Below are 16,227 nucleotides of genomic sequence, written 5' to 3' on the forward strand. Positions count from 1 at the left end.
TTTTATTTAAATAATTCAGTAAGAACCTTAGTGTTAATGATTTGTGGTGTTGTTTTTTTTAAAAAAAAGATAAAAGAGTAAAATAATTTTGTTGCTTTCAATTTGTTATCCTTTGCTGCCCTCTTCAGCTCAAATGATGTACATCTTTGGAGCAAGGTAAGTGGGGATAATGCTGCATATAAAATCAAGTTCTTTAGTAACTGCATGTTTATGATGCATTACTGTAAATCTGAATTCTGAGCCTGGTCATTGCAGACCTGATTAATTTAAGCAAAACTTTTGTCAGTGGCAGATTGTACAACTGTATGAAATCGAGTTTTTGAATTGTGGACAGTTAAGTGTAATCGTGAAAAATCAAATGTGGTGTTACCACATAGTGTAGCTTATGCTACTGCAGTTTCTAGATCTAGAAATAATATCATACATTCTTTTTTTCCTGGAATTTGTCCTTTTTGGTACTCTCTGAGATTTGATTCAGAATGAGAACTGCTTTATTGTGACTTTCTTGGATTTTATTGTAGTTGTAGGTTCTTCTGTGTGTTGATTTGTCATAGGAGGATGAGGGCAAAAGGGCAGAAGAAAACTGCAGTTTAACTGTCCACAGTGTCCATGGTGTTGGTAGAATGAGAAGTGCCAGATTCGGTATTCCACTGCAAATTTGGTATTTTCTGGCTTTGTTTATCCATTTTTGTTAACAGTGAAGCTGAGGGTTCCTTTTCTTTCGTCATTGCTTGAAACACAGCACTTTGACAGTGGAAATGCATCTCCCTCTAACTACTTTCGGATTGCATTCGAGAATCATGGCAGATAAAGCAAAATTCTTGAAATACTTAAAATCTCAGTTTTTAACTATGATGATGCAATTTCCTTTAGAACAGTCAAATGGATTTTAAAGTAATGTAGTTTAGATGAAAGTGTTTGTAGGTAGGATGTGGGGGCTTTTGGGTAGATGCTTCTTTTCCTCTGATGAAGTAAAATCTACGTATTCCTTCAGTTTGTATGACTGATGGAACGTGTGCTAAATTTAGTCAAATGCAATTAATTTTTATGGAGGCATATTGTGTCATTCAAAATTGCACTTATTTACAACAGCTGTACTAGTTATCTTAAATCTAGCAGAGCATGATAAATCATGTTCCTCTATTTTCTTTATGTATTTGCTTCTTTCAAAATAATAATAAAAAATGCTTTATGGGCAAATTTCAGCCTTTCAGTAAATTGGAATGTAATTGTAGCATTTCCAGGAGTGACACTGGTTAATATTTGCTTTAAGCATTGTCTTATGATAGGTAACTTTTTGTAGCATGATACATAAACAGAATACTAGAGTGTCTGTCTTACTGCCATACCTCAGAAAGCATTTCTGTTTGCAATTTTTTTTTAGGAAAAACCTATTATTTACAGAAAAAAAACTTCCTTATATTTCTTAGGGAATTACTATGATGTGGTAAAGAATAATACTTTAACAGAGAAATGCTTTATTATTTTGAGAATTCAATTTCAGATACTATTTGTCCTTGCTTGCTTCTTTTGGCTGCAATGTACGATTATTCTGTCTTACCAGATAACAGAACTGTTGTACAAGGATGAACGTTATTGCCTGACGCCTCCAGGACCAACTGGTAGAGTTTCAATTTCTATGATTGTAACTTATCCACAAATCCGTTCTTCTGTGTAATGATGGGTTTGAGGGATTACAACAGTAAACACTGATTGCTTCTTTTTGAAAGTGAAATTTGAAAACACGTTGGGTAAAATCCTGATTCGAATAATCAGAACATATTTTGTGAGATCCATGAGATTTTTTTGGAATTATAAATACATCTTGCTGATAACGATTTATTTTCCTAAATTTATTGTTGAAAACCAGAGAATTAGAATGAACACAGTATCAGTGCTTAAATACTTTAAAAAAGAAAAAAGCAGTCTTTCAACCTAGTTTTACCTTTAGTAGCTCTTCTGATTTTCTGAAGCAAAATGGTAGTTAACATCCTGAATCTTCTGCTTTAAGTATACTTTTTTTGTATAATCTGGCTTTTAAAAAACAGAGGGTTTTTTTTCTCCTGTTGGGGCTGGAGGGGCAAGAGGGTATGGGGAAAGCTAACCTTTGAGAAGACAATAATTCATGCTGCTCTTATTCTCAGCTACAGGACCCCATATATTTTTATACTTGCATAGATAAGAAATTTAAAACTATTTGCTAAAATCTGTTGATCTAGATTTTCATGCAACTTCTTCAGTATTAGTTGATCTAATGGTTAAAATATTTTTTATTTTTTTTATATTAATATCACAATACTTAATGTAGCTTGGTAATGGAATATAATGGGTAAAATCTACAGAATAAATATGCAAAGTGTTAGAAATCTATTTTTTCTTCTGAGCAGTGACAAAATATTTGTGGCAACTATTTGGGGTAGTGCACAGGAAAGGGGGGGAAGGCCTTGGGCAGTACCACTTCTGTCACACAGTAGTGGAAAAAATAGATTGAAGAAAGATTCTGTACTGAAAAGCTGTCACTAGGTCTGAAAATAATTAATATTCCTTTCACTCACCAGTTAGATATGTGCTCCCAAACCACATAATCTCTATGCCTCAGTGATCATTGTTGCCATTTCAGAGCCTCTCATCAGGGTGACATCTCACACCAAAATGATTTCTTATAAATTAATCTTGATAACATGACAGTCTCGGTAATTTTAGTGGAATGCTTTCTCTTGTTTTTTTCCACAGAAGCTGTTGGCTATTTTCTTTATCACTTGATTGACAGCATGAGTGACTCAGAGGTACAGGCCAAGGAGGAGCGTTTGAGACAATACTTCCATCAGCTGAAGAAGATGGTACCATTTCATTTTTTGCTACATAATGCCTGTCCTGCCTGACATGTATCTATTAGATTTGAAATTGCTGCTTTTAAGTACAACCAGACCACTTCTCAATGACATGCAAGAGCTGGAGACTTGAATTACATCTGAGATAATTTCTGTTAGACAAATTTCAGTTTGGTTGTGTTTAAAAACTCATATAATTTTTTTCCCCCACCTCTTGGTACAGAATATAGTTATCCCTACAATCCACTACAGCGGCATTTGCAGACTGCTTGACTCCTCTCAAGTTCCTGAATTAATTAAGGTCTGTGGTTCTATAGTAATTACTTTGAAGCTAAAAAATGGAGTGTCTGTGCTCTGTAAATACATTCTCCTTTGCAAAATAAATACCTCTATGCAGTGATTATATGTAAGCCTTTAAACTTTTCCATGATGTTTCGCTGTTCAAGGTGTTTACATTTTGTATGTGAAAGTTTTTGAGGGATGCATTTAATAAGTGCTTTTTCAAGTCAATGTAATAATGCTGCAGAATACAGCTTTTTTCAACATTGCAATTTATATAATTAACTTGAACATTTTTAGCATAATATGCTTACTTAGAGATTGAACTTTTTTTTGGTGGGGGGCTAGTGATATCTTTGTCTTACTACATTTTAGGATGCAAGATTACTGTTCCATAAAAAATTCCTGTCTACAGACAACATTCCAGAAGTAAGTAAATTCACAGATAGCTATGTTTGTTCTTACTGTAATAATAATGTTTGGATATGGGTTTTAGATGAAGTGTAATCACTAGCTTTCAGATCACGGAAGTACATTAACGTTATTTAAATCTACCATTTGAAGTTCAGAGGTTACTTTCCAGAGTTAGGAGTAAAGGCTGTCCAGATTTTCACGTAGACCTGCTACTTGACCGTGGAGTTGGCCTAGGTTTCATGCCTCAGTTTCCCTGTCTGGTAAATATTTTCTTTGCAAGTTCTAGTTAGTTAACAGTGGTGGTGTGAGGCTTAATTCGTGCTTGTAAATGACAGTGACCCGCTTGAGTGGCAGAGACCATGTAAATCCATACTGATTCTAATGGTGGAATGTCAAGTCTTTACACCTCTGATCTGAGCAAAGTGGAGATGGAAGAAGAAAAAGGCTTCTATTCCCTACTTCCCTGAACACAAAGAACTGAGTACAAGAGAAATAGTAATGTTGACCTTTGTAGATATGCTACTTAATGCTTTTTTAAACTGTATTCTGACTCAAATCTTCAATTAGTATGTACTATTTAAACAGATAAAAGCACCTTAAATGATTAAAAAAATTCTTATAGTATGAAAGAAGAAGATTATTTTGTCTGTCTTTTATTAAAGTGATCCGACAAGTTGTTCGGGGAAGGGTGCTTTTGCAATTCACATTCTTTCTGTTACCTCCATTTAGAGTGCTAAATCTGACGTGTCTGCTTTGGAGAAGAAACTAGAAAAGCGAAAAGCTGAAAACCAGCCTATTACAGATGTCTTAAAACAACTCATACGTGCTCTTTGTGAAGAAGAGGTATCTTAAGCAATGCAGAGATAATTGGAAACACATAGCTATATTTTTAAAGGGACATAAATGACGGTATTATGGAAAGACATAGTTAAGCAAAGACAAGTGCAGTGCTTGAGGTTTCATGGCTTGATGCTTATAAATCAAACATAAGTGCAAAAAGCAATTAAATCAAAAGGTTAACTAATTTCAACAACACCTTGAATGGCATGTTTTGGGGTTGCTGGAGTTTGTTTACAATAATCTGCAAAGTGAATGATAGTAACAGCTGTGATAGGTTTATCATACATGCCAAATGTCCTTTCAAGCCATGGCTCCGGTCTCTTATATCTAGATTGTCAAGCAACTGATACATGCACTAGTCATTTGCAATTCAAATATTACTAGGTTGTTAATGCAGGGATTGAAATTCCATTTTCCTGCAGGAGGAAAGCTCTTCTGAGATAAAGGGTCTCTTGCCTTCATTCGGCAGGCGTCCAGCTGTAGTTTACATTCATTTAGTGTGTGTCTGTAATTTGTGGGGTATCACCACACTTTTATTCAGTTTCTTGTTCAGTATGATCCTGCCTATAAAGCTGTATATATATAGGAACGGTAACAGTCGTGCAGATGATAGCACAATATTCTCTGTTGCTAAGAATACAATTTAGCAAGAGTGATTCTCAGCTGTCTGTCTCTATGATTTTGCATATGAAATAAGACTAGAAGCAAACACCATTGTAAGTTCAAAGTGGTCAAATGTATGAATAGGAATGTATAAAAAAAGCTTTCTATGGGATCGTTTAGTTTTTTATTCTTTTGAAAGTAGTTTTGTTGTGTGTTTGGCAGAGTACCCGTTGAAAATTGTTATGAATTCCAAATAAATAAGAACTATTTGGGAATTTGGGTTAATCATGTTTCTGGTGTCTGTCTGGATTAAAAAAAAAAAAAGTCATACATTAAAACATGCTAGAAATATAAACGTAAAGCAAGAAAAATTATTTGGAAATCTACTCTCAAGTTAATCTAAAAGGTGTTTAAAAATATTAATTTCTGCAAAATAACTTTGACTTAAAATTTGCTAAAGCACTACAGCACTGTGTTTTCAGATGTGATCTTATACTACTAAAAGCACTAAAGCAGTCATGTAACTGCACACTGAACATATAAGAATCATAATGTCATATTTACTTTTCCTCTAGTTCACATCTTTGCTTTGTTCCTTTTTTAGAATATGCAAAAAGCCCTTGAAGTGAAAGCCAAATACGAACCGGACATGGTTGTCGGTGGCTATGCAGCCTTAATAAATTTGTGCTGTCGACATGATAATGTAGAAGAGGCAATGAACCTGAAAGAAAAAGTGTAAGTACACCGGCACTGAAACATGTCACAGAGATTTATGCTGATACACAGACCTTGTTGAATTAAGTAGGTTGAGTATTAACCCCCTCATCCATTTTTAATTAGTTTTCCCCACCAATGTATGTGCATTTAAAACAGTCAAGGGTGTGGTTTTTTGAAACAAAAAATTTGCTTTGTATAATTGAACATCAGAAGCAGTTACTTTGTTTGGTCAGTAATTATCTATCTTTTTTTTTTTTTCCCTAAAAAAGGCAAATTGCTATGTAGGATCTGTGTTGTTTTTATTTTAAACATATGTAGTGTCTACATTGAAGTTTGGCTTAATTTAAGGGGGGGCGGGGAAAGTTCCTGTTTTGTGTATTACAAAGCACCTAGAGTGTGTTTAGAATATGCTGCACCTATATTGTCTTTAGAATAGCAGTGTTTCTGAGTGACATTATTTTAAGACTGTCAACAAGCATTCTGCTTTAATTTTTTATTTTCAGAGCTTTGTATCTTGGCTGTGAAAATTAGCTCCCAGCTAAAACATGCTATGGATGACTTATCCCAGAGCAAATTCTTACAGATGATCTTTCTGTTTGCCCCTTCCCTCTTTTCCCTTGAAAGCCTCCTTTTGGTCTGATGCTACAGTGAATGTAGAACAAGTTGTGTGATACTTTCAGGTTCTCTCTCTCATATGCACTTACAAAGTATTTGCTTTGGTGTTACAGTAGGTTAGCAGGCAGGTGTTCATTACACCTTGCTAGTGTTTGAAATTATGTGAAATGATTGAGCTATGAATGTCAAGAAATTTGCTACTCTGCAAATAGTGGTAGGGTACTGGTTTGGGCTGTGCTACCGTTCACATGATCCCCATAGTGAGCTTGCATGAAGTAATATTGAGTCTTCTAGTGGAGCTTCACTGCAGTAGCACATTTTTACTGGTCTGCCTCAAGCGTAGTGTAATACTGCTAAGAAGTGACTCTTTGAATTGTTAGGAAGAGAATCACCGGAGAAGGAATTAATTTTAAAACTTCCAGAAAAAAAAAAAAAAGAAAACAAATACGTAGCAGAGACTTCAAAAGAGTAGCTTTTAACTTGTTACTATAGGGAAATAGTTTCATATTCTTTATCAAAAAGAATATAGCCCCACCCCAGTCATGTCGCCTGAGTTTTCTTCCCACGCTTCTGAGAATTTTATGCAATAACTACTAAATTAATTAAACCATTTGGCTCTTTAAAATATAACTTTTGGGTTTGGGGAGCGGGAGGGTGGGTGGATAATATTTTTAAATCACATTTTAATGGTGCATCTTTTAAAGTCTTACCAGATTTTTCCTTTAAAACTTTTAGCTGTCAATGCTGTTGCTTTGTTATGTAGTTTTAAAAATAGACCTTTAAGCTGAATCCATAAAATGTGAACTTCTGTTGATACAATTCTTAATGTTTTAATTTCTAGCTTCCCTAAGAGTTCACCTGTTGCTCTTGACACTGGAAAGTACGTAGCACTGGTAGAAGTCTTAGGAAAGCATGGTAGACTAGAAGGTAATCCATTTGCTTTCATTGTGTTTTTCTGCTATATAATAAAGGTATCTTGCCTCAAGAATAAAAATGTGAGTTGATATTAATGGTATATCATGTCCTGAAAAGTGCTTGAACATTTTGCATACAAATTTGCATGTGAATTCAACCAGAGATGCTTGGACAGTGCAGGCCATTAGTTTTAATGGATTGGCAAGCTTGTCATTTACATTTGCACAGCTCAGTGCTTTTTGCATTTCTGCAGCTAGTTTTTATTAGCATTGCTGTTTGGATTGAGTTTGAAGATCATGACTTATGGCACAAATTGCGTATGTGCCTAGACTAATGGCTTTGTTTTTGCTTAAGAAGGTCTGAAGGCTGAACATAAAACCTATAAACATAACCTTCTCATAAGAGCCAAGTACTGCAAAAAAAAAATTAACTTTATAAAAAGTATATATTTTTCTGTTAGTATTCTTTTATGTGTTTGTTATTGAATTTTAGAGTCAATCTGTCAAACTGCCTGGAAATTTTGGCTTTTAATAAGTGTTCTGCAAACTGCCTATTTTGTATTTCTAGATGTTTGCATTAAACTGTTAGCTCTTAATTTCTGTAATTTAGTCTAATACAATTCTGTAATTTACATGATTTGGTTGATCTTTAAAAGAACTGTCATCAACTTTAAAAGGTGATTCTGAATATTGTTTTCTGTGATTTTGTAGAAGACTTAACACCATAAAAGCATGGTCCAAGCCTAGACGCAAAATGTTATGGTTTTGTATAAAACACTATACAATAAAATAAAAAAGCTAATGTAATTTTTTTTTTCTTGTAAGATCTTTCTTTGAAATTTGTCTTGGCCTCTTATTAAGCTTACTGTTAGAAAAATGCTCAACAAAGCTGACATTTTCCAAATCATAATAAATCAGATCATGACCACCTCTACATTAAAGCAGTTTGAAAAGATTAGCTTGCTTTTAAGAGCATAAATGTCCCTCGGAAAATAAAACAGTTCATAAATGTAGCCAAATGTAAAGTGGTCAAAACATTCTGTCTATGCAATAATTAAGAACATTATAAAAATGCACTTGTTCCATATACCAAAATGTTTGTTTCTGCCTTACTAATGAAGCTTAATGAACCTAATGTTTTAACATGCAGTCTGTTAGAAAGCTTTCATTGGCTCTCCTTGGCTAATTAGTATCGACACAGCAAACAGGCCCTATCGGTATCAGACCATTAGTCTGGCTGTATATACAGTGTAAACATATCTTTATTATCTGGCCTCGTGACAAGCCATCTGCTGAAGAAACAATGGAGTGATTTAGCAGATGTTAGCATTGAATGATAAAAGCATCCATTTAGTAGAATCTTGCAGCTATAGGGCAGACTATACAGGGTTATGTGGTGCAGAGTGGGCACACAGTTCCTATCTATAATTTGTAGTCAAAGTTGCAGCAAAATGATAAAACCATGCTATTGTGGATTTATAATTGTAGTCTCGTTTAGAAATGCAAGTAGTAATTAACTTGAAATCGGCATTATACGCCAGAATTTACATTCCTGCTGGGTTTGAAATGCTGTTTTAATAGCAGTTTGTTTTCCCTACATGAAATTACCTAAGGGTCTTTTGTGTTGTTTCATTGTAGATGCTATTAACATTCTAACGGAGATGAAAGAGAAGGATGTTCCTATCTCAGACAGAACAGTTGCATCTTTTTTCCGCATTCTTAATGCCGCTGCCATGCGAGGTGAAGTTGAAACAGTGAATCGATTACATGAGACCATTGTGAACCTGGGGTTGGCAGAAACTGCTGTCCTTCATTCCCCTCTGATTACAGTTCACCTTGAAAAGTAAGCTATGTTTGGGCTTCAGGGGAAAGAAGTTATGATATGATATTTATTTGTGTTATGACCTGTGTATGCTATACACAGCTGCCCATTCACGTTTGAAAGTGCTCATGCATGTAAACATGCACATGTGCATGCACGTATAATACTTAAGTGATCTAGGAATAGTAATTAACCAATGTGTTTTCTTAAGTTAGATAAGTCTGGTTTTATCAGTTATACATCATGTGATGGTCTCTGGGAACAACAGCTGTGCTTAATGGACACATCAGAGATGAAGTGGCTATATATTGGAATATGTGTATGAATTAGTTGGTCCTAAAGTCTGTTTGACAAGATAGCTCTTCAGAGCATGATACGTATATTCTCAGCTCTTGTGGTTAAAGTAGTATGTGTTTTCCCATCAAAACAGCATTATTTTGCTGTGCCATCTCAGGTGAGTTGAAGGGCAGTTGTTGAACACTGAACTTTTTTTAATTCACATAATTAAAATAATTTGATGTTATTGCCAATAGTCTGCTATTTTGCCGAATTTAAAATTCAAGGAAAGTACTGTCTGGTTTGCTTATTGTGATTTTTTTTTTTTTTTTTTTCCCCCTCCGCCTCCCTCATAAATACTTTTAATACTGTTTAATAGAGAAAAGGAAGCTCATACATTCGTTCTGGCAGGAAGTATCTGTAATTGCATGTGTCATGCTCCTTTGCAGAAATTTTCATTTTTGAGGTGTAGGATATTTGAGTTAATGTATGTATGAACTATGTAACAATTTCATACTAAAATTGAGCCAAGAGTCCCTTTTCACTTCCTTTACCATATGCACAATCCTCTTATTTTTTTCTTATGTCATTTATGTAGTTGCTGGATTTTAATCTGTTGCAGCTAGTGTGATTGATGAATCTCTTGCAGTTTCGTTCATGTATATTAAATGTTCTTGGCTTAAGCATAATACCTAATGAAATAAGTGCATTTTTCATAGTATGGTGTAAGTCGGCGTCAAAGATGCATATTAACGTTTCTGTTAATGTGTAGAGTTTTCTAGTTCTTTTAAGTATTCTGAGTATGCAAGGTCTGTATAATGTTTTCTGTATTCAAATTTCTCATCAAAAAGATGTAACTCTTGGTAGATGCGTGGTACGTTCTCTTCTAAAAATAGTTTTTTAGTGTAGTGGTCAACGGTTAAGAATATAGTGTACATCTTTTCAGTCAGCAACACTGCCTTGGTTACATCACAAGAGAAGGCAGATGTTTATGAAAGTAATTTAACTGCAATCATATGTAACTAATGTGTCGGAAAAATACCTGATATGCTTTGCAGTGTGCAGTAAGAGCAGCTGCATTTTACTTAATTGCTTTATGCACGTTGACATGCAAGCTGTATGTGGAGCTACTTGGGTTCTTTTCACTTCAGAAGGAGTATATGATGATGTAAATAAAGATGTGATCATGTATGGATGCAAAGGGGGACAGGAAAGAGTGTTATTTTAGTTTGATTCCACATTTTTGGGGGATTATAAATGTTTGATAAAACTTTCTAAAAAGTTGTTTGTTTTTTTTTTAATAAAGGGATCTGTATCAGACTAGATTTTTAAAGGAGAATAATTTCACACTGTGGAACTCTACGGCTACAAGTCATTGGTACTCACCTGTATAACTCTTACTACATTTCATATATATAAAAATACAATATGAAGTAAGCTCATTTCCTATGGCTTTTTTTGCTGCTGTATGGGTGGAGAGACTTGCATCCTCTCCAGTGTCAGACAGGATAGAAGGGGGAAGCTTTTCCCACATAATTTGCGTGGGAGGAATAACTGAATTTCACTGATTCTGATTTTTTTTTAAAATTTATTTTGTCTTGTAGATAAGAGTTTTTGAGTTATGAGTGACTGAAATAAGTGTTAGTCATTTCTTACTGCAGTAGTGCTTACTATTACTCCAGCTCAAGTATCATGCTGAAATGCTGTCATTTAGCTGCAGGTCATCAGCATGCCTCTGAAATTACTTCTGGGATGTTTTTTAATGTTCCACAGCAGTGATTGTGCTAGTGTTTTGTGTTCTGAATGTATTTCAAACTTTTTAATTGCTTGTAAAGGAATCTGTGATTTGCTTTTGAAGATTTCCACAATTGTAGGTGTAAAATGTTTTCATCTACGTCTTTTCTCTGTACCCAGTCCTGCATATTCTGAAATTCTTGTTAAGTCTTTGTGCCTGTTAAAAGCGACAATTTGCAGCAGAGCATGGAAAAGAAGAAAATTGTTGATGATGAACACTATAACTTGACGAAAGCTAACAAAATCTAATATTCTAGTAGAATGGACATTTTGACGTTAATATTTTGAGAAATATTTAACTGAAGTAACTGGAAAGAGAAATAATACTATTTTGTTTGTTTTGGTTTCTTTTTACCCTGAGTAAATTTAGAGGGAATCACTCCCTTGCTTTTAATCGTATGATTAAAAAAATCTTATGATTATGACTCTGAACAGTTTCTCAGGATGGTGAAATCTTATTAAAAATTGAGACAGTTTGCATGTGGAATCTTGGCCTGTCATCCAGGGTGCTAAACCTGCCTTGGACGGTATTACAAAAATCTTAGTTTCTAAAAGCTGCAAGCATGTGAAGAGCTTGTACTTTTTCTTAAAACATTTTGAACTATTGAACTGGTTCTTCCAACTGATAATAATTGGAAATGGTTGTGTTACCTACCCCATATAAAATTTCTTTACGTTATTAAGGATTGTGGTTTTGACTTTTACCTTCTCTACCAACTCTCAGGGGGAAACCTATTTGAACGTGAGTCATTTTACAAAACCGAAGAGGTTTGTGAAGCTAACCTGCTAAGAGCTATCCGATACTTAGATAATACCTATTTACAGGATGAGAAATTAACAGATACAGTACTACTACTGATTTTGTTTCTTCTTCCAAGCAAGGTGCACAAGCCAACTTTCGTACAACCAAAATTAGGAATACACATCTTAAAAACTTCATGTGGTTCCTGTCTTTTCATTAACATAAGTTTGTTTCTGCTCTCCTTGAATAATATAGTCTCTAAGAAAAGAGACAAAACCAAAATATCTTGTTTGAAATCTGATAATTCCCTGTGTCAGAACCACCCTTAAGCAGCGGGAAGAAAATTTGCAGGTAAACTGTGAAAACATTATGTTACAGTCTGTATGAAGAAAATATCTTGTGGTTTTAAGTTAGTGAACATAAGCAGTTAATATCTATATTTTAAATGATCAAAAGGCTATAGCTGGATTGTGTTTCTTTAAAAGTCATCAGTGTATTTCAGTATAGTGTTGTCAGTAAAGCATTGTGTGCAGGTTTGTGATTAATCTTATATAAACCCATCTTGTTTAGTTTCTTTCGTAGCAGATAGAGTGTGAATCCTGTGCCTTGTCAATTTTTCTTCTGTTGTTTTCAAAGTTAAATTCACCTGTGATTTTGTTTGAGATGATTCTGTAGCACACACAAGTTAATTGACTTTTAAATTTACTTTTAAAAATAGGCATCTTTTTAAATTAGGCGATATTTTTAGTAGGGAAAAATCTCTAGTGGAGAGACCTTTTTTTCTAACTTTTAGCAGCTTTATTTTAAATATTTGTGTTAAAACTCTTTACGTGTTGCAATGAAATTAGGGATGTTTGGCTCTCTTACTCCATTATTGCAATTAGGAATTTAGCATCATCAGTGCCAAAGGACAAAAAGTGTCTCATTTGCCCTGTGGGGACAGGACAGTGATAAGATGATTTTTCGTCAAGGATCATTGGGTCGTAATTAAGTTACATTCATGGCTATTGCTTTTTGAAGGATGATTGGTAAATGACAGGCTTCATGTGCTTGGTACGGACAGTGTTCACTAGGGTTTTTTCTCCCTCTGTCAGAAAATCCTGTTGAGTCTGATAATGTAAATGTGGCATTTTATTCTGAACAAAAGAGCAGGGAAATGAGCTATCTTGTCTAATCATTCAGTTGTTTAACACCGACTTCCAGTTTAGACTCAATTGGCTGGAAAGCACTTGACATGTGAAGTTAGTGCTGTTCCGAACGCATGTTTGAGTAAATTTTAAAGTAAGTGACAGCTAAATTGTACCTAGGGAAATTACAAAGCCTTCAACACAGTTAATTTTTTGGGGAGGATTAGTTGTAATTGCAACACCAGTCTCCTTGAAGATTCCTTAGTATAGCAAATGAACAGAAAAACATTTAGCTCTTTCAAGAGCCCGTTCTCTTTTAACAGAATAATTTTTGTAAAGCTGATTGTACCTTGCTGAATTGACTTCCCTCTACACTAACATCTGCTTCAGATTTGTAGAAAGGGATTTGTTTTACCAGTCTACCCTCCACCCCCACCCCAGAGAGTCCCTTTTTTCTTTCTACCTCTCTAGTGATTTCAGGTTTGAGAGCTTTTCAATCAGTAAACCCCTTAGGTAAATTGCCACTTCACTAAAGCTTTATGCATAATGTTGCAGCACTTCATTCCAATTAAAATCAATATTTGGAGTCTTATTTTTATCAGGCAGACTCTCTGGTTGGGAAAGTTGTTTATTACAAGTAAAAGGGTTAGATTTAGTGCTGCATTCTTGAAGCAAGAGGGGAGTGGCTTGTTGAAATTGGAAGGGGGATGTTACATCCATGCACGTTATAGCCAGTCCTGCTACAGAGAGCGTGTTCTGCAAACACGCAGACATCCGAGTAATTTTGTCTCTTCAAATAGCTTTGCGTGAGTAAAATTGCCCACGCAAATATTTTGGAAGATTGTGACCGGAGTATCTTGGACTTGATAGGCATCCTAAACAGAAGCCAAAGGAATCAAAAATACATACGATATCGTAACCCTAGCATCAATTTAGTTGAAAAATAATGCCAAAGTAGGACTCTTCCAGGGTTACATAAGGGCCAAGCATTATACAATGATGACTGGCTCCTCCTGTCATTCAAAAAGAATAGTTTATCTTCTTTTTTAAAAGAACAAGTTTCAATGGGAGGGAAAAATACACCTAATCTTTAAGTGGAACAGGTATTAGGCCTGAACAGATAATATTTGTGAGTGACTTAAAGCTGTAATATCCGGCCAACTCAAAATGAAGCATGGATCATCTGTGTTCACATTTTAAATACTATTTTGTCCAGACTGACACTGGAAATCAGATTTTTCCAACATGGCTATGAGTATATGGGCTTTATTTCTTTTTTAACTTGACCCATACTAATTAAATAGTAATTTTGGTGCCGGCTTTTAATGTAGTAGTGTAGTAAGTATCCTTTGGGAAGATAAAAGGGTGTTCAACATGCATAAGTACAGAAAGACTGCCTAATATTTTCAAATATGTGGCTGTTTGTTAGCTTAAAATCTTTATGCCTAAATAACATTTTTTTAAAATGTGGAAAATCTTTTTTGTGCAGTTTTTTTTTTTTAGTGAGTCATAACAAGAAACACGTTGAAATGTTACCTATACTTGAAATTTGAAGCCTAATTTTCATTGAGCTTTTCTAACAGGATTGTAAAAGGTGCTTACAAAAGTAGTTGCTGGTACTTGGAATTAATTGTGGTTTGTGACAGTTAAGAAATACCGCAGGTGGTTGAGTAAATCATACTAACTCAAGTACAATCATAAGCTTAATGTTTTTTCTTTGCAGTAGTAGTGCGAACAATTTCTTTATAGAGCCTGAACTTTTATACCTTTTATTGTTTTATAGGTGCTTATTACCAGTCTTATAATTTGTTTTATAAATGCTGTTCTGTAGTAAACCGTGGATGTTAGTTGGTCGCTTGAATGCGACAGAACAAATATATCAGATTTGCATAGATTCAAAACAAATGTCTAGTAAATTAGCGTGTAAGATACTGACATCCTTAAATGCAGACTTATTCAGGTGCTGTTGAGCAGTAAGTACCAGTAACAAGTACAATATTTCCACTTTTGTTATCTCAGTTCTTTGCTGACTTTTTTTCTCTGCATAGACAGTATTAATGCCTTCAGAAGTATACATTTAGAGACTAGAAAACTCTTAATGTTCCTGTTTGAATGACATTCCAATTATTCATTCATTTATTGATAGCTTTGACCTAAAAACAGTCACTTTAATCCTTTAGGAATACTGCCGAGACAATACTATGGCTGTTTGAGCATCAATCTGAAAAGCTAGATTTATTACTGAAAACTTTAATTTGAATGTATAAATGTTGTTGTGCCTCCTTAGAAATTGAGTAGTTTTCTGTAAAACTGGTTTTTTAGATGTTAACTGAACTTGCATCTAAAGCAGGAGAAAAATACTGATTATATAAAGCTTTATATCTGTCTATGGTAACTACCATAGTATTTCTCTTTTATGACAGTAATCTAGCCTGCAACATCTACTTGCAGTTTTGAAATTAACCTGTAATTTAGTCTTCACCCCAAATGACAAAAATTCAAATGACTCCATGGGGTGCCAGAAGATGCACTGTAAACAGGGCTCGGTAAGGGGGATAAGGTAGAGATCCATCATCTTCGGTTCATTTTCAGAATGCCAGTGTTACTGAACAAAATTAATTCTTCTTCTGTGTTTTATTCTTAAAATTTTTAAAATATTACCCTAGATGAAGATAGTAGTATATAGTAGTCTAGATAGTTCATTCTTGGAAAAAGCAAAATTTGTGCTGCACAAGAAATGCAATGTGAGGAGAGGACATTGGAATTTGACTTAACAGCAATATCTTAATTTGTTAAGGTTCAGTTGATCGATAATAAAGTTGCTTCAGGAATGCAAAATCATTATTTCAAGTCAGTTTTTTATGGCCTTCAGCAGCTGCTGCTGCTAACTGATTTATCTTTTTTTTTTCAATTTTTTTTCCCATTGCCTATTCCCACCACCCTTTATTTGATAAGCCTTTTGAAATCTAAAATGCAGTCCTATTGACTATTTGGCCACTTAGTATATTTTGTTTGTTTCAATTTCAGTTTAAACTTTCCCCTTCAAAGAATAACTTCACATATTGTTTTACCAGTGTTTCAGTGGTTGTCCTCTGTTGGTTTTGGGTTTTTTTAGATTGGGTTGTGATCCTTTGAAAAAGGGTCTGCAGCAGATAATTTAGTTCTGTTAGTTGCCAGTGTAGAATGTTAATTTATATTTGTTGTTATTTTAAGTTTCAGATCTGATTGCTTTTATGGCTTTTCAGTTTTGCAT

At 34.5% G+C, this 16,227-nt stretch overlaps 1 protein-coding gene across 2 annotated transcripts in view; it reads left to right on the forward strand.

Moving 5' to 3' along the window:
* LRPPRC (leucine rich pentatricopeptide repeat containing) overlaps nt 1-16,227 on the forward strand; it is a 91,038-nt gene that overhangs the window by 33,568 nt on the left and 41,243 nt on the right. For both annotated transcript variants that reach the window (XM_075749099.1, XM_075749100.1), the window contains exons 15-23: nt 129-156; nt 1,565-1,622; nt 2,734-2,840; nt 3,055-3,132; nt 3,486-3,539; nt 4,254-4,367; nt 5,572-5,702; nt 7,141-7,226; nt 8,852-9,056. In XM_075749099.1, the coding sequence (XP_075605214.1) occupies nt 129-156; nt 1,565-1,622; nt 2,734-2,840; nt 3,055-3,132; nt 3,486-3,539; nt 4,254-4,367; nt 5,572-5,702; nt 7,141-7,226; nt 8,852-9,056 (861 nt within the window). The remainder of the gene's footprint in view (nt 1-128; nt 157-1,564; nt 1,623-2,733; nt 2,841-3,054; nt 3,133-3,485; nt 3,540-4,253; nt 4,368-5,571; nt 5,703-7,140; nt 7,227-8,851; nt 9,057-16,227) is intronic.

This window comes from Balearica regulorum, chromosome 3 (assembly GCF_011004875.1).
Source record: "Balearica regulorum gibbericeps isolate bBalReg1 chromosome 3, bBalReg1.pri, whole genome shotgun sequence".
NCBI lineage: Eukaryota > Metazoa > Chordata > Aves > Gruiformes > Gruidae > Balearica > Balearica regulorum.